General features: G+C 41.8%; 1 protein-coding gene across 10 annotated transcripts in view; it reads left to right on the top strand.

Annotated features, from left to right (window-relative positions):
• LOC102998276 (EF-hand calcium-binding domain-containing protein 11-like) overlaps window positions 1-19308 on the top strand; it is a 91657-nt gene that overhangs the window by 29420 nt on the left and 42929 nt on the right. The window contains exon 6 of one of the 10 annotated variants that reach the window (XM_057542530.1): window positions 14727-14957. The exons of 6 other annotated variants lie outside the window; for them this stretch is intronic. In XM_057542530.1, the coding sequence (XP_057398513.1) occupies window positions 14727-14739 (13 nt within the window). In that variant the 3' untranslated portion in view covers window positions 14740-14957. Of the gene's footprint in view, window positions 1-4286; window positions 4363-8650; window positions 8685-10133; window positions 10576-14726; window positions 14958-19308 lie in introns of those variants that run through there. 3 more of the 10 variants (XM_057542520.1, XM_057542528.1, XM_057542525.1) reach the window with 3 other exon arrangements.

Genomic DNA, 19308 nt, shown 5'->3' with positions numbered 1-19308 from the left:
TTACTGCCTGTCAATTGGCAAAAAGCTCTGCGTAGCTGCTTCTGCTTTCCAGCCATATGAAATGAAACATGGGTGTGCAGAAGGCCCACCAGTGTCCAAGACTCTGAGTGCAGGTGGATTGCCAGATAGTAATGTAATGCGGAAATACTGACATACCACAATGCTCTCCAGTCAGAACTGGAGACATTTAAAGTGATATCTGATATTTTTGGTCTAAGAATCTCATTCTTCGTATTACATGGGGATGGTCAAAAAACATAGAATATCTAACTCTCCTTTTGGGATTATTAAAAATTGGTTGAAAATAAGAGCATCATGACTTGTTGGATAGTATATTTTCATTGCCAGAGTGTCAGTGGTGTAGGGGCTTAAGAATGCAATTTTAAAAGGGAGTTATGGGTACCCTCTTGATAGAAAGATCACATATGCCTTTTATCACAGCTATTGTGGGGGAAAGGGGCCTCATGAGCTTGGGTAACGTGAAGTAACATGTTAATGGAAGAGTCTTTTAGAACCAAGGAGCCCAGAGGAAAGTGATATAAGATAGAATGGGGCTTCCCTGGTGGCGCAGTGGTTGAGAATCTGCCTGCCAATGCAGGGGACACGGGTTCGAGCCCTGGTCTGGGAAGATCCCACATGCCACGGAGCAACTGGGCCCGTGAGCCACAGTTACTGAGCCTGCGCGTCTGGAGCCTGTGCTCCGCAACAAGAGAGGCCGCGATGGTGAGAGGCCCGCGCACCGCGATGAAGAGTGGTCCCCACTTGCCACAACTAGAGAAAGCCCTCACACAGAAACGAAGACCCAACACAGTCATAAATAAATAAATAAAAGAACGTGAATTTCTAAAAAAAAAAAAAAATACCCCTTTATTATTAATTAAAAAAAAAAAAGATAGAATGTATTTTTTCAGATCATTTGCATCTCTTTTGAAGTGTTATTCTTCACTGTGCTCTTTAGCTTCTTATAATTCCTTTCGGCTGGCAGCCAACTTGTTGCATATCATTGTCTTGGACAGTCTCTAACTGGAGAAAGTTTCCCAATCATTATTCTCTGCTTCAGAATGACCATCTTATACATGTAGTCAGGTGACCTCACCAAGATCGCAGTTATTATAGTGAGTACCTACTTTGGGGAATATGATTGTTGATCTGTAAGTATCTACATGCTTCTGTGTATAGAAAAGTATAAAAGAGACTAGAAATTGTATCTGATTCTTTGTGACTATAGGTAGATAGCTGTTACCAGCTGTACCTAGTGTGTGAGTGTAGTGACCAAATAAGTAGATTTCTTGAGTTTCCAATTTTTATTTCGTCAATTTTTGTATCTTCCCTGCAATGATAATGCCTTGGTTTTTATTTCAGTGTTTATGTTTCAAAATTTTATTGTCAGAGAGTCCCATTTCTGTTTATTTTCTTGCATGTGATCACTGAATGGGGAATATGAATATGTGTAAGCTTTTCAAACTGACCTCAGAATTTCTCCTCTCTGGGGACTTTCACATGTAATATGTTAAGTACAACTGTACTTTAAAAATCCAGCTATAGAAATAATTATATGCTAATCATTTTAAGAAAATGTCAGTTTTTCAGAGGGTTCTTGACTGATTTTGCTCCATGAACGAAAATATATCCTTGCATTTGAGGATGGTCTTTTTTTACCGGTATAAATTTTAGAATTGGTGTTGCAGGAATTGAAGCTCAGAAACTGGACCAGAAAACAAGTAGAGAAGAATAATGACTTCATTACATAGATTTTCAAACAGAATGTGTTATTTTGGTTTCTTCAGTTAAGCTAATTAGTTCCTGTTAACAAGGATGTATTATTTGATTGGAAGAAATATTTAATCTCTTTCACATTCCAGATGTCCAGATTTTGTAGTCTTTTCTTAGGTTAAACCCATCCAGATGCAAATTCTATTCCTCCTTCAAGGCCCAGCTTTTAAAAAAATATTTCTTATCTTGAAAGCTGGCCCTACCCTACACCCTACCCAACCCCTCTCTACCCCAAAAAGGACCTTGTCTCCTCCTTCTGCTTGAAACTCCTAATCTGTCATAAATATCTTTCTTCTTTATGCTTATACATAGGTATTTGCATACATCAATTATTTCTAGTTTTAGAACGTGAGCTTAATATAAACAGGCACAAGTGGGATATTTATGGGAGTACAGAACTCCCGTAGCACAGTTTTGTACGTGTCAAGTAAGTGACTGAATTTTATATAAATGAATGGCTTATGTAGTGAACAGGCTTTCACCAAAACCTCTCAGGCCTGCACTCTCCTCATCTCAGACATGAGGGGGTTGTGCTTCTTCTCGTTCCAGAACCGACTGGTGGGGTTATCTATCATGGAGGGTGGCATGGCAGTCTCCTTGATTTTCTCTGCGTCTCCCAGATAATATTCAGAATCCACCACCATGTGAATACAGATGTGATCTGTCAGTGTGACAAAGACTGCTCTCAAGAGAAAATTACTGGGTTGACAGCTCTCCAACCCTGGGTTTAGTTTTTGAGATGTCACTATAACAAGTGTTATGGTCAACGTTTCCAATTCCTCATCTACATATATGGTAGAATACACTGTTTTTGCTGTAATAGCATGAGGACTATTTTTCTTTTAATCCAGCTGTCACATAAGAAACTGCTGCCATGGTTTCTTTCTTGTGGCCAAATGTTGCTAACCCTTTCAGTCATCCTTGAAGTTAGCGATAGGCGCACATCATGCATGTATTCATGCCATTTGCCTTTGTAGAAGGAGGAATGTGTTTCTTACATTTTTCTTTTGTAGTCGATAGCTAATTTCTGGGTGGAAATTTTGATAATACTGTGTGTTGTATTTATAAAATAAGAAAAACTTGTATTTAATAAAAGAAATTTTTATTTTATAGGAGATAATTAAATCAACATTGTTTTAAGATGTCACCAAAAAAAAATAGGCTCAGCATTAAGAGTTTCACTACAAAGTTTCAGTTGTCCCCCTTAGATATAGCTTAAAAAATCAAGTCCAAGGGCTTCTAATGCTATGTTTTTATCTATGGCATACCGACCTATGAGTTTGCGACCTCACGTCTAGCCATCTTGTCTACCGTCCTCCTACCCGTGCATTCTCTTCCATCAGGCTACCTTGAAGAGATACATCCTTGTTATTCAAAGCTCCAGAGACCAGCAGCATCAGCATTAGGGAACTTGTTAGCAATGATGAGCAATGCCTAATCTCAGGCCTCACTCCAAACGTACTGAGTCAAATGTGTTTAATGTGGTCCCTGGGTGATCCATATGCACTTATTAAAGTTTGAAAATCACTGGTCCACCCTCCTTGTTCAATTTTGGATAATGAGAGTAAATTAGCATTACTTTTTTTTTTTTTAAACAATTGGAAGGCCTTTTTTTTTTTTTAATTTTATTTATTTATTTACTTATGGCTGTGTTGGGTCTTCGTTTCTGTGCGAGGGCTTTCTCCAGTTATGGCAAGCGGGGGCCATTCTTCATCGCGGTGCACGGGCCTCTCACTATCGCGGCCTCTCTTGTTGTGGAGCACAGGCTCCAGACGCGCAGGCTCAGTAATTGTGGCTCACGGGCCTAGTTGCTCCGCGGCATGTGGGATCTTCCCAGACCAGGGCTCGAACCCGTGTCCCCTGCATTGGCAGGCAGATTCTCAACCACTGCGCCACCAGGGAAGCCCCAGCATTACTTTTAATGTTACCTCTTGACTTCAGTAACTTTTCACCCCCTGCCAGATAATGCCCAGACTCCTTAGCCTGACATACAAGGCCCCTCCACACACAGACCTGGCATGCCCAGATCAGAGATTCTAATCCACTATTCTGATTTACTTGCTGTGTTCTGATCCTATCTCATTTCTCTTCCACTGCCCTCTCTTCTCCTCTCCTGACTTCCCCATCCACATATCTACTGGTATCCATTCCTTTGAACTTAGCTGAACTCTCTCTTCTAGGGAGCCTTCCCTGATCACTCCAGCTCACAAAATTTCCTTTTTATTCCTTAGAACTTCTGTAGCGCTTGCGAGAGTACTGCATCTAATAATAGTAACCACAGTAACACTGGCAACTGACATTTGCTGAGTATTTACTGTGTACCGGACCCTGGTCTGAAGGAATCTTCTTAGGAACCTCCTGGGTTAGGCTCTGTCTGTCCCCATTTTACAGATGAGGACAAAGCTTGGAGAGGTCAAAGGGCTTGCTTGATGCTGCTGCCTGCTGAGTAACGGAACGAAGATTTGCTTGTGCTCTTAATCACTGTAATATTCCCTTCTCACTTCTTCTAACAGCATGGATGTCCTGAGAGTAGGAACCAGGCATGCTTTTGCATCCCCACAATGCCTGCCATAAACCTGACTAAGGTATGTTCGCTCTGCCTGGAAGTGTTCTTGGTAAACCAGTTGCACAATTATATAGCTTTTCCCTGTTCATGTGAATTGGTTTGGTTTGGATTGTTACATTTGAGATTTCATTTGATTATCTGCACATAAATGAAAGGAACTATTTACAAAAATGTACAAAAGGAAACTGATGCAGCATTTTATTACATGAAACGGTAGCAGGCATTCCAGATCACAGATTGCTTTGATAGGAACCCTTGTGTTTTGCGTGTTGCCTTTGGAATTATATCACAATAGCGAAAGATTTTGCCAAATCAACTGGAAAAGCAAAAACTGTTTAAAATTGACCAATGAGGTTTCATCACTTTAGCTGGGGTGGGAGTGCTAAGCTGAATTTATGATTGTCTTCTTTACAAGGCAGGATTATGCTTTGATTCACTTGTAAGACCCTTTTGATCAGTTGTTGAGAGTTTAGCATCATCTTTTACCATTTCCAGCTTGTCAGTATTGTCTGCTCATCTTCCCTCCTTGGTTGCAACCTGCTGCTGGAGAAGATCAGGGCCAAGTAGGAATTCAGTGCACTACAGGCTTCGAGTGGCATCTCTTTCTTCCTGCGCTTTCCCTCACCCTGCCTGTCCCTGTTCCTAAGCTGACCCCAGGAGAGGCGGAACAGGCACTAATACTGTTAACCATAACTTTCCCGCCCCTCCCTCCTGCCTGTCGCTCACCTTTCCCTTCCCTCCCCCCAAAAGGACCAAGAATGGTACAATCTCAGGACTGGTTCCTAGTGGCTAAACATGGCTGCTGGACCCTCACGTGACCCCATCTTTCTTCTTCCTCCCCTGCTGTATCCCCCACATCTCCCCCCTCTGTTCTCTTCAGCTGCAACTAAGCCCCAAGATGCTGACACCACTTTCCCCTCCTTACCTTCACTTCTAACCCAGGCCTTGGGCTGAGCCTCCATCCAGGGCCCCCGCCGTGGTTCTGACCTGCCCGCGGTCCTGTACTGCAGGCTCTTGAGTGTGCGCTAGTCCTCGGAGCTGCTCCTCGCCAATCTGAGACCTGGAGCGAGCTTTCCCTTTGTCTTCTTTCTGTGATGCATCTACCTTCTCCTCCAAACACACCACACTCAATACTCTCCCTCTCCGTCTCCCAGCAAGTGTTATGTCTGAGAGATCTCAGAGCTCTGTGTCCACCTTCCTGGATCCTTTTGCTTTGATCCCAGCTGCCTGCCTTGATTCTCCCGGCTGCCTATCCCGGGATGGAACCAAGTTCTCAGGTCAGGCAGACACTGCTGTGCCTACTTGACCAAAGTGTTTAGACCACCCACATCCATCTTCTGTACACAGTTCCCCAGCCCTGGTCCTGTGTCATTCCAGAGTGCTTTCCTTTTCGTGCTGAAATCGTCCAGGAGAATTTAGCTCATCTGTTTTCAGTTCCCTTTTTCAGGGATGGCAAATCGTTGGCATGTGTGCTGCCACCGTCACCTCTGTATACCTGTGGCCTACACTCTTCTGATGAGACTCAGAATTCTTCTTGGTATAACACAAGCCAGTTCACTAGCATGTCACACACCATGGGATTGACTTGCTCTCCGTCACATTTGTACCAAACCTTTCCTACTGCTATGCATTGCAGGTGACCTTGCCTTCTGTTTCATGGACAGGGTCATGGCCTCTGCCTGGGTTTCCTCTTCACCTCCAGAGTTCTGTTTTCCTTCAACTCTGTTTCTAGTTTTTTTCTTTTTTTCTTTTTTCTAGTTCCTCCCCTTTGTTCTTGTCTCATCCCCTTCCCTTCTTCTAAGACCTTTCTCCATCAGTCACTCCCTCTCCTGTTTATAACTAACCCCTCTCCTGTTTATAACTAACATCCCTGCCTGCAGATAGACTTCAGTCTCCGCAGCCTAGAAAGCTACTCCTCGTACCTAAGTTCCTCTAGGCTGCCCTCCTGTCCTTTTTCTAAGTTTTTATTCTTGCCAGCTACTCAAGACACTCAGCACTCTGCCTGGGACCCTGTCCTTGATGCTTGCTCCTCCCCAGCTTTTGTGACACCGTGCCAACCCAGTACCAATGACGGCAGTTCCCATTCATTAAACACCTGCTAGTATTACCTTGCTGAATTGATGCAGTGATCTACACATCAGCTATTATGCATACCTATTCTACAGGTAAAGCTGAGCACCTTTATTGCTAACCTCAAGCCAAACTGGACTTAGACTTCTCAATCATTTTATCTTTTGGTTAAAGAAGAAAAGTCGTAGGAAATTAACAAGTAATCAACATTTTAATTTGATGGCAGTCACTTTGCTGGTACTTGTTAATGCACAGATGTTTTTGTTACACCTCAAAATTGTATTTTTTGATTTAAGAATACTGCTGTCTAATAATAATAGTAGAGTAGACAAAATTTACAGTTAAAATGTCTAAACACACTTAGCTTTAAGTATCATTCAAGAGTCATGTTAAAGAACATGGATAGAAACAACAATAAAAGTTATAAAATGCTTTTCGTAACCCAAGTCTTCTTATTGTTAAGGTTCCTGGTAATCCATTCATGATTTCAAATGGAAATCTTCTCTGCCTTGGAGATGGCATATCAAGGCTCTCATCCAAGGAGAGGAGGGGGCAGTAGAAGAGGCTTATTCTTGTTTCCCTTTTTGCAGAAATTTAACTGTCTTTGCTGGAGAGAGAATATTCAATGGATATATGAGTGAAAGAATGAATGAGTAAATAAATGAGCAAAGGAATAGAATGAAGTTCAAAGTTCATATGTTGAAATTGTGTGTTAAATTGGGTAGGGCAGCTGCTGGTCCTTAATTTTATCTAGGTTGTTGCAAATTATCTTCTTTACTGGACTTTGATTTGCAGATTTAGAGTCAGAGGCTTTAACAAATATGAACTTGACTACCCATTTGTGTAGAGATTTAAACTGCTATCATCGTGAAATTATTACAGCAGTTTTAAACTCTTAGCAGAAAGCTTTTAACAGAACTCTGCTATCAGAGTCAAATTTAATAAATTGGATGGAACCTTCTTTTTCCTTCCCTCTTGTACATTGTCTAGTAGAGAGGTTTCTGCTGGTGACCAAATTTGTTACAGTGCGGCGCCATCTATTCTGCCTGCTACAGACGCGTCATGGCAACAAGTGGCTGGATGCACTTTTCAGAGACAACTTGTATCCACAAATTGGTTGTTCGGGGGAAAAAAATTGGACTTAGTTCTTCAGGAATACTTATTTTCACAAATTAATTCATTGTACAGAAATCAGATTTGAACCCCAAGTGTTCAGTTGTGCTCTCTGTACACCATCCATTGCTAGAGGTGGTTCAATTAAACAGGAGGGAAAGAGAAATGGCAGTAAATATTCATGTGTCACATGGCAGCATTCATCTCTAAGTCAGGAATCTTGATAGAAAAAGCTCAAATTTTTAAAAATGTGAAATTACCTCCTCAGTCTTTTTTATTTCCAATTAAATTAATGTCTTATATAGACACTGTAGACTCACATAGTATTCAATACCATGTAGTTTGCTATCTCTCTCTTAGTTTCTAATTTTCACTGTAGTTCTTAGTCTTTGCTTTTTGAGTATGAGTTTACGGTAGAATAAATCAGATTAGCTTTAGTGGGAGATTTAGTTTTCTTTAATGACTTACTAAGCAAAATGTACCTTCTTCTTAAGTGAAAAAGCCAAAGTGGATTATTTTTTATTTGACTAACAAGGAAAGGCATTTCTAATTTTATTTAGTGACTGAAATAAATTACTTTAACATAAATTAAATGTGAAATATATGTATGATCCTCTTTTAATGAACAAAGCAGATTGAGAGCCAAGCAGATTTGTAGTTGATCTCTTTAACCAGTTGGTGGTGCTCAAAACTCTGATAAGAAACTAATTGGAAGGCAAAGAGGTTAACCTGGAGGCTTTCTTAATAAATGTTACTTTATTAATTTTTGAAAAATCAGTGCCAAAAATGTGTGCCCAAATTACTGCATCTTCTAAGCTTAGGAACCAAACCAAGTGTCTCTGATGGACAGCAGAATACATTTCTAATAAACTTCTGTAAAGATGTCATTGGCTCCCATAGGGTTCACATATCGGAAATTGCATGTTTGTGTAACGCTTGGCTCCATCCTGGAAATAGCCGTTAACCTGCTGACTGGGGAGTGGAAGTGCGGGCCATAACGTGGGCTAGCACGGTAGATTTAAGAAATATTGTTTTATATTATTACTACTTTTTTTTTTTTTTTTTTTTTTTTTTACTATTAATGGGCTTTTTAGGGGCTAGGTGTGTTTGTGTAACTTTGTTTTTTAGTGCCCAAGAAGTCCAGTAGAGTAACAGTCTGTTGCTTGAATGTGTCCTGAGATGCAGTCAGAAGAGCACAGAGGCCTTGGAGTCAGGAGCTCAAAGGTCTGAATCTATCGGTCACATCTAACCAAAGTTGTTACTTGTGCTATTCTTGCTTGCGGGATCTTAATTCCCGACCAGGGATTGAGCCCGTGTTCCAGAGGTGAAAGCACCGAGTCCTAACCACTGGACCACCAGGGACTTCCCCTACTTGTGCTATTCTTAAAAATATATACCTTACACAATTATACTTTTAAATTCTGTACTGGCTAAAGCACCTAATTAATAGTGTTTTAGAGTTTTATCATCACACTGAAGCTTTCTTCTAATTTGTTTCAATCTTCCAAACATAGAATATGCTGTGGAAAACTTAATGAAACTATCAATCTTAAAAAGTAAAAAAAAAAAAAAAAAAAAAAAAAGCAAAAAACCCAACAAAACGAACAAACAAACAAAAAAACCCATTTTAAACAAATAATCCTAGAACTGATTTTTTTTTTAAATTTATTTATTTTATTTATTTATTTTTGGCTGCATTGGGTCTTTGCTGCTGCGCGCGGGCTTTCTCTAGTTGCGGCGAGTGGGGGCTACTCTTTATTGCGGTGCACGGGCTTCTCATTTCAGTGGCTTCTCTTGTTGCGGAGCACGGGCTCTAGGCGCGTGGACTTCAGTAGTTGTGGCACACGGGCTCAGTAATTGTGGCACACGGGCTCAGTTGCTCCGTGGCATGTGGGATCTTCCCAGACCAGGGCTTGAACCCGTGTGCCCTGCATTGGCAGGTGGATTCTTAACCACTGCGCCACCAGGGAAGCCCCCTAGAACTGATTTTTATAACATAAAGAATATTTAAATTTAAATAATCTTCCTGTTACCTAGATAAGGGCTGCCTATCAATTCAGGAAGGCAGGTTTTGAATATCCCTACATTTTTCATAACTATCCCATATCAATTCTCTATAGCTCAGTTTTCCCACCTTGTAAAGCGAGGATCATAACGTCTTTTCCCCAGAGGTGGTGTAAGCTTTAGACGAGGTTCCGGGTGCTTGTTGGGTGTTGTTCTCCCTCCCGTGAGACAGGGACTGTGCCTCCGTTACTTCCGAGCCCCCATGGTATCCTGGACTCAGCCAGGGCCTTAGCACAGGAGGTCCTCTCTGTGTCTGATGACGCCTGGTGCTCCACTAATGAAGAGCTGTTTCTAGTTTGTAAAGTTTCACAAGGGTTTTGTAGACTCACAGATTCACAAAACAGACACTCATCTAGTTATACCTAGTTTTCAGATATTTGCCTGTCTATCCCGGGGATATTTATGTGTTGGTCTGAATCTGCCTAAACATGTAAGACTGGGGAAGGGGATATAAGATTTCTGACAGGTGTAGCAAAGGTGTTACTAAGAGTTTGTTCATCCATCCATTTATTTGTTCCACAAAATTTACTGAGCATGACTCTTCCAGAGATGAGGTCCAGGAAAGCTTCACCATGTCTCTGAGAGCTGCAGACTTCAAGGAGCAGGACGCAGGACTTCCCTGGTGGTCCGGTGGTTAAGAATCCGCCTGCCAATGCAGGAGACACGGGTTCGAGCCCTGGTCCGGGAAGATCCCACATGCCGTGGAGCAACTAAGCCCGTGCGCCACAACTACTGAGCCTGCACTCTAGAGCCTGCGAGCCACAACTACTGAGCCCGCACACCACAACTGCTGAAGCCTGCGCGCCTAGAGCCCGTGCTCCGCAACAAGAGAAGCCACCGTAATGAGAAGCCCGCACACCACAACGAAGAGTAGCCCCCGCTCGCCGCAACTAGAGAAAGCCCGCGAGCAGCAACGAAGACCCAACACAGCCTAAACTAAATAAATAAATAATAAAAAATAAATTAATTATAAGAAGCGGGACACTTCCCGTTTGGTAGGAATTCATAGGCAGCCCTTATCTAGGTAGCAGGAAGATTATTTAGATTTAAATATTGTTTATATTCTATCATAAAAATCAGTTCTAGGATCATCTGTAACAATTTTTTTTTTTTGGCATTTAAAACTCTGATGGTTTCATTAAGTTTTCCAGAGCATATACTGTGTTTGAAAAATTGAAACAAATCAGAAGAAAGCTTCAATGCAATGGTAATCATAAAACACTATGACTTAGGCCCTTTAGCCAGTATAGAACTTAAAAGTATAACTGTGTAAGGTATATATATATATATTTTTAGGAATAGCACAACTAATATCTTTGGTTAGATCTGATTGATTCAGACCTTTGAGTTTTCAAGATACAGAATCATGGAAGCAGATGGCGGCAGAGACTTTAAAAATCACATCCACCGTCTCTCGTAACATAGCTAAGAAAATGGAAGCTACCTGAACTTCATGGCTTACCCAAGGTTACACAGACCAGGGTCAAGACTTGGGCCTCCTGACTCCCAATTCAATGCCAAAGCGTTAATTTTCCATCCTGACTTCTACAAGATGAGCCATTTTGGGTGTGAATAAAAACAAGTGTATGCTTGTTCAGCCTCAGTAAACTTTCATACGAAACATGGTGTATCATTTCTGCCCAGTTTATCAGAATGAAACCTTGCAGTTTCATTCAGGAGGCAGTTAACTAAGGTGCCCCTACATAACGTTTCAGAGCAGAGCAGCGGGAGGGAGCCCACGCCAGGTACGCAACATGCAGTTCTCAGCCAGAGCAGATGAGTGCCAGGACCATACCTGACAGAGGCAGGCAGGGTTTCCATTCGCCGTCTGCCTTGCCTGCGTCTGGTTTCCTGCGAGACGAATGGCATTCTATGCCTCAGGTGTATTAGTAATTTCTGAGTTTGTTCCCCACTCAAGATGACCTCATTGTTCTGTGCTGCTTTTCCATAATTATACAGTAACAGGAAAATAAACTGGTTCTGCATACAGCCCACAGCAGAAATCTTGTGCTCTTTATGTAAGTTTGATTTATAGACGTGTACCGCAGAGCGGAGTGACTATGAAACATTCATCTTCCCATTGCTAGTTGCCATGGAAATCGAGTACACAGAGCAGTGTCATTCCAGTCCTGGTGATGCCTGCAGTAGTTTATTCCTTTGTTGTTCTCGTTTCTTAAGCAACTGCCCAGTATTCTTTCATCATGACAATTAATCATGCACACACGTTTTTGTCTTTCATCTCAAATAGAAAGTACTAAAAATGTATGATAAAATTTGGGAGAATTTAAATATTGTGTGGGTTTAAATATGCATTTGTGATTTTTCCCCCTCAGTCCCATTGGAAAAATAGGTCATATTTTTAAAAAAGCACATATTAATGTACAGAGATCTCAATAAAGACAGCAATACAGAAATTTGAGGAGAAAGCATTACTACGCTAAGGAAATCTTAAGGAACTTCAGATTCGCAGGTCTCCCAGTGTTTGGCGCTAAGTCTGCATTTTGGGTAATACCAACCCCAAAAAAGCCACTGAGCTAGATGTTATCAACTCTTCTTTTGGTTTGTTTTGTTAGCTTCTTGTAGGGGTTTGAGCAACCTACACACTTATTGGAGAGTGGTAGATATTAGAATAGGGACCCTTTTTTCTTTAAAGGCTAATAAAGTTCAAGAATTTTTTTTACAGATTAAGTAAAGGGAATTCTAGTTAGTCTTCCTCATTTTTTTTTTGTAAAGAAACCATTTTACCCAGTTTAACCTAGCAGAGTTCTTAGTACACAGCATGCCCACCATTAATAAGTGCTTGTTGATTATCCACCTTCTTTTATTGGGTTTTATTTTTTATTGGTTAAGAGAGCTTGTCCGGGAATAACTCTGCGTGGATCTAAATCCCTGCTCCCTTGCTTGTTGGCTGTGAGACCTCTGAAAAGTATCAATATCTTAACTTGCCTTGGTTTCCTTATCTGTAGAGTGAACAGCTGTAAAATTAAGAAAATCAGGGCTGATTGGGGGCTTCACAGGGATAATCCATGCCAAGGGCCTAGTTCTGTTGCCTGCCATGGGATAAATGCTTAGGCAGGAGGGGCTGTTCTGGTGGTGGTGGTGGTTATCCCTGCGAGGATTACAGTACTGCTCGTAGGACTCGGGCTATTCCAGGGAGGATGCCACACCCAGCCCGGGGCTCTGTCCCCAGCATCCAAGTTCACAGATAATTGCCAATGCTTCGTTGGACTTGGGCCGCAGGGACTGGGTCCATCTCAGCACTTTGGATACTAGCATGGTAGCCTAGAGGCATTTACAGTGGTCTTTTGATCTGCAAATGGAGAAGAGAAGGCCGCTGCCCGTGGGCTTGTTTCTCATAACCGGCTGTGTGTGGGGTACGTGGGAGGGCATGGAGAGAGAGTGAGCTGCCTGTTCATGGCTTGCTGGGGGAAGGTTCCAGCGTTTGTCTACCGAGCCTGCCTCTCCGCCCCACACTCCCCGTGTCATTCAGCAATGGCTGCAGCCTCCCTCCCGCCTTCCTGGAACTGAAGTTTCCCAAACTGGTAGCAGAAGCATTCTTTGTTGAAATTCACTCTCCTTGGCAGTCCTCCAGGGCACACGGCAATGCCTATTTATATGATTCAGCTTTTGTTTGGTTAGCCTTGTATTTTGTCCGTTTTGCTTTGTGCAGTTCTTTCTCCCCACCCCTCAAATTTTTCATCTTTAAATCCCTTGGACTTCATTTCTATTTATTTTACTAGCTGGCTTCATGATGTTGCTAAAAGTTGTTTGCGTTAAGCTATCACAAAATGAATAGCCTTAGATTAATTTCTCTTTCCCCCGCCCCCCCCCCCAGCCTGATCCATAGCATGTGAACTAGGTGCACTTTTCTTAATGATTAAAACAAAATGGTCTTTATGGTTTCCCCTTTGCCACATTCAAATATTACACCACAGCGTTCCCGGTTCTCTTTATTTACCTCTTTGTTTTTCCCTGGCTGCTTATTAGCAGGCTCATGCCAGTTCCAAAGAGATAGCAGTTTAACTTTTCTGAATATTGTGTTTTCCCCTTCACTGTCATTCTTCCTGCTTCTCCCCACATGATAAAAACTCTGGAGTCAGACTCTCATGTCTTCTATGAGAAGCTCTCAACACCCAAGGTGACCTGGGCACTCAAGGGACCCCTGTATTTCTGTGACTGCATTGGACACACTGTGTATAGCTCTCAAATCAGTGACTGCAATTTAGACCCTCCCTACATATTTGATGACGTTTCCAAATCCTCCCTGGGCCCCTGCTTGGCTTCATGGTTCTCACCTCACACTTAGTGAGCACCGTGCACTCTTGTCTTCTCTTTGCACCCTGATCTCTAGAGGAGGTGCCTCTGTCCTGTGCTCTTTCTTTGTTTTGGAAACAAATATTTGTTGGCATCTACTGCATTGCAGGCACTGGGAATATATAAAAGTAAACAAGACAGGCACCGCCCTGCCTTCTAGGAGCTTATTGTCTAGTTGGGGAGATAGGTGGTCAGAATCCAAGGTGGTTAATCCTGAAAGATGACTACAGAGCACTGTGGGAATATGCAGGAAGGCTGCTGACTGCAGGCTGGGGAAGGGGCACGGAGGCTGACTTCAGAGGGAGTGGTGGCTGATGGGAGACCTGGAGGGTGGAAATAGCCAGGCAGAGGGAGAGAGAACGTGTTCTAGGCAGAGTGTATCCGCAGAGGGCAGCAGGGGAGCCTGGCCCTTTGAATAACTAAGGGTTGTTAACTGTAGCTAGTCTGCTGTTGAATATGCTCATTTTTGTTTGTCTGGGTGGGTGGGGCCAGAAGGGTAAATGCAGAGTGATGAGACTGGAAAGGTACGCAGGGCCTGGGTCATGAATGGCCTTGTAAGTCGCTGAGAAGTTTGAACTTGATCCTAAGGACAACAGGAAGCCATTGAAATGTTTTAAGTAGGGAAGCAACAGGATCGGATTTGTGGTTTACCTGGTGTCTCCTATCACAGTGTGAGGAATAACCTCTATCTGGGTTGATCCCAGCGACCCCCCGCGCAAACTCACCTTCTTAACCCCACAATGTGAGTCCAGCTCAGCACATCCAGCTTCTTACATTTTCCTGATTAACACAAAGGCTTGTCCCAGACTCTCCTTCCCTTTTCTAGCTTCCTGTCTTGACGATCAGGACTCCACCTTCTCCCAGCTCCTGGCTGATCCTTGCTCTGAAATGACTGTGTCATCTGGAATGTCTGCTGGAGTCCCCATACTACCATTGCCCAGAGAGTCCATTGCTTTGCCTACCAGTGTGGATTCCCCCAGGATTTGGGGATCTAGCCTGAGTTCATTGGGTTCCTTTGACCCCTGAAATTCATTGCAGCTCGTACGATTGGCACTTCCTGCCCGGCCCTTAGCAGACCAGACCTGACCTGCCTCTGAAGAATTCTTCTAGCCCTTTTTCCCACCAGCAGTTGAATATTCCAGATATTCCACACTGATCCCCTTCCCACCCCCATATAGGACAATAAATGTGGGGAGATGGATTGAAATAAGATGAGTTGAACTAGCCAGTAAACTTTGGGAAAGTTATTTAATGTCTCTGTGCCTCAGTTTCCTTACCTGTAAATAACAGATATTAAGAGAACCAACACCATAGAGTTGTTTGAAGGATCAAATGAGTGGATGCATGAAAAACACTCTGCTTGTCCCATAGTAGGCACTCACTGTTTATTAATGATTTTATGAAAGTGTCTAGACTGTCAAGAGAGAAAGAAGCAGGAGAACATAAAAGGATTTTGACTTCAGGGATAATTTACCCCAGGCAAATGAGATTAATCTTGAAAGGGCCACGCCTCTTCACAATGGGTAATCGACAGATGACAGTAATAATACTACACCCTTCCCAGTCCGGGTAGTGACCAACCTGGCTTCCTTTCAAACCTGAGGTTTTATTGTCCGTTGATTTTGTTCCAGAAATTCTCTGAATTTTCATGAAATTAAATTAGTTTTGCATTTCATAAATTATGCTTTATTCCAAAAGACAGTCACGATGTTTGCCTCAGCTTTGCATCAGTAGTTTGGGCCTCCTAGGACCTGCCTTTCCTCCTTAATAATAGTGATAATAACAGCTACCAGTTGATAAGGCAGGAGAAGACAACTCTCCCTATATACTGGTTTATTCCGCAAATACTTGCTGATAGAATTTGGTTTTGACTCAGACATTCTGACTCCAGATTGGAAACACAAATAGGCATACACATCATGCGAGGGAGAATCTTCGCCTTTCTTTCCCTTTTACATCTCTCCCCATGTGCTTTTGAATCTCTTTATCAGTCAGATCTACTACAATTTATAATTTTGAAGGAATTTTAGTTAAGGGCCTTTTCCAGTTCAATTTCAGTAGAGTAAAGATCTGGACAGCATATAAATTTTTGCAGTCAAAAATAGAGCTATATAATCTATGGCTATAAGCCTTTTCATGGACCTAAGGCTGTGGATATATGAAAACACTTAAGCTAAATTGTACACCCTTTTTATAAAATTCCCTGATTTCTGACAATTTGGTCATAAAATCTTTTGATAAAAATATCAAAAACCTCATGGGATTTCCCTGGAGGCGCAGTGGTTAAGAATCCGCCTGCCAGTGCAGGGGACACGGGTTCGAGCCCTGGGCCGGGAAGATCCCACATGCTGTGGAGCAACTAAGCCCATGCGCCACAACTACTGAGTCTGTGCTCTAGAGCCCGTGAGTCACAACTACTGAGCCCGCGTGCCACAACTACTGAAGCCCGTACGCCTAGAGCCCATGCTCCGCAACAAGACAAGCCACCGCAATGAGAAGCCTGCACACCGCAGTGAAGAGTAGCCCCTGCTCGCCGCAACTAGAGAAAGCCCGCACACAGCAACAAAGACCCAATGAAGCCAAAAATAAACAAATAACTAAATTTATTTTTTAAAAAAATCAAAAACCTCATACTGCAATACTATAAAATGTGGGTGCATTAATGGCAACAACAACAACAAAATCTGTATTTTAGGCCGTCATGACCTGTTTAAACATCATAATGAGAAACATTTATGGCTTAAATAATTGAAGTCCCTGTTTCTCAGGATCCGTATACTCATCTCACCCTTTTGTTAGATCTTCAAACTAATCACAAAACTGACTGGCTTGAGCTTCTCCGTAACTCTTTTCTTCTCCATCGTGGGGTGGTGGGATATGCCCAGGGCTGTTGGTTAGTTGTTCAGGCTCGGATCTCATGTTATGGGGAGTTGACTTAGGCAAGTCTGTTAACCTCCCTGGACCTCAGTTTCTTCTCCTAAAGGACTTCTAGCTTTAAATACCTTGATTCTCTGTTTCCATACCTTTTGTTTACTTACTCTTTAAAGAAAATTATGATTAATAGCACAGTGAACTAATCGCCAGAAATGAAGAAAAGGGCAAGCAAATAATTTGCTCATCAGTTTCACTGATCATCATCAATTTCATCATGAGTTTCATCAATCACCATCATCAGTTTCACTCAGCATTATTTAACAAATATTTATTAAGCACCTACCATGTACATGATAAATATTTGTGTTTCACTGCCCAGCATTACTGATAATTACAATGTTAAATTCTCAGATTTACTTGGAATTTACCTTCTCTCAGTTTCCCCATTGCTAATATACCCTTCATGGCTACATTATTACTCTAGAATCTTATTCTCTTTAATCTTATTTTCTTACACCCCGAACAAACAAAGCAAAACAGAAAACTTTCATCTCAAAGGGATCCTTAATATGTTGCAAATTATTATTAAATCATGTACAGCATTTTTCTTTCCGTGTTTTCAATGTAAAGAAGCCCCATAAACCTACTGCTTCATAGGGAAAACCATAGCCGTCAAATGTTCACATCTAATCCAGCTGGATCAGCTGACATACTAGGTCTAATGGTTTGCAGTGATGGATTTGTCATAGACCTGGAGCCTCCTGCAGGTTGTAAATTGCTCAGACTCTAATGCTGTGGAAAATTTACAAGGACTGCAATTAGAATAGAGTGTTTTGACTTATCTCAGTTGTATTGGGAAAAAACACAAAAAAGAAAAAAACCCTGATAAGAGGTGTATCAGATAGTCATAAGTTCATGTGACAAAAAAGAGTTACTGGGCAATTTGTCAAATAAGATGGATAATAATGATGGCCAAAATATCTGTCATTTTTCGAGTGCTTTAGTGAGTGCTGGGCATTGCCATTATTTCATTCAATCCTCACAGTCACCTATTATTATTCCTATTTTACAGATGAGAAAACTGAGCTTAGAGAGGTTAAATAATGTTCCCAAAGTCACACAGTTAACGCATAGCTGAAAATGTTTCAAGTTGCTTGTTGTCACCTTCAGTTCATCTCATATTTAAATCAAAAGTCATTCTCCTTGTCCTCAGGTCAGCTCTTTCTTTCTATTTCTGTCAGTGATACCACGATTTTCTCAGATTCATTCTCACAGCCATTGATTTTTCCTTTTCTGTCCTTGCTCTAAATCCTTCAGTCACCAAGTCCCTTTGCTTGTTCAGTGTCTTTGTGCTGTCAGCCCTCTTCCCATTACCCTAGTCCAGGGGTCTAGGCCTTATATCTAAGTGTAGAGGCTAAAGGCCAGAATTTCTTTTTTTATTGAAGTATAGTTGATTTACAATATTATATAAGTTTCAGGTGTACAGGATAGTGATTCAGTATTTTTGCAGATCATACTCCATTATAAATTATTACAAGATAATTGCTGTAATTCCCTGTGCTATGCAACATATCCTTATTGCTTTCCTATTTTATACATAGTAGTTTGTATCTATTAATCCCATACCCCAACGTACACCTCTCCTTTTCCCCCTCCCCTATGGTAACTACAAATTTATTTTCTATATCTGTAAGCCTGTTTCTGTTTTGCACATATATTCATTTGTATTATTTTTTATATTCCACATATAAGTGATATCCTACAGGATTTGTCTTTCTCTTTCTGACTTATTTCACTAAGCATAATATTCTCTAGGTCCATCCATGTTGCTGCAAATGGCTGAATTTCATTCTTTTTTTTTGTGTGTGACCGAGTGATATTCCATTGTATATATATACCACATCTTCTTTATCCATTCATCTGTTGATGGACACTTAGGTTGCTTCCATGTCTTGGCTGTTGTAAATAGTGCTGCTATGAACATCAGGTTATGTATATCTCTTTGAATTAGTTTTTTCATGTTTTCCAGGTATATACCCAGGAGTGGAATTGTTGGATCTTATGGTAATTCTATTTTTAGCTTTTTGAGGCACCTCCATACTGTTTTCCGTAGGGGCTACATAATTTACATTCCCACCAGCAGTGCACTAGGGTTCTCTTTTCTCCACATCCTCACCAGCATTTGTAAGAACAAACTCTAAACTCAGTATTCACATAGGCTGGCTACCCTCTGGCTCCTACTTTGTTCTGTTCTCACTTCCTTCGTGATGAACTAGTTCCCTAAACACATGTTGCTGTTTTTCCGTGTGGCCTCCGTTGTGCATGATAGCTCCTTTCTGGGATGTCCCCTCCCCTGCTCCCTGCTCTGTGAGCCCTGCTCCTCCCTCAGGTTGAGGTCGGGTTCCTCCTCTACCATGTGTTCTGATCAGTCCATTCCTCAGTGAGTATCCACCTCTTCCCAGTGCTTGTTATGGTAGCTTCCCAACCTCTCATTTTGCTCTAAGTGTGTGCTACCTGCCTTATATTGCTCTTCC

This window comes from Balaenoptera acutorostrata, chromosome 3 (genome assembly GCF_949987535.1).
Source record: "Balaenoptera acutorostrata chromosome 3, mBalAcu1.1, whole genome shotgun sequence".
In the NCBI taxonomy this organism is placed as follows: Eukaryota; Metazoa; Chordata; class Mammalia; order Artiodactyla; family Balaenopteridae; genus Balaenoptera; species Balaenoptera acutorostrata.
The sequence above is the reverse complement of the archived record's forward strand: the minus strand, read 5'-3'. Positions and strand labels throughout refer to the sequence as shown.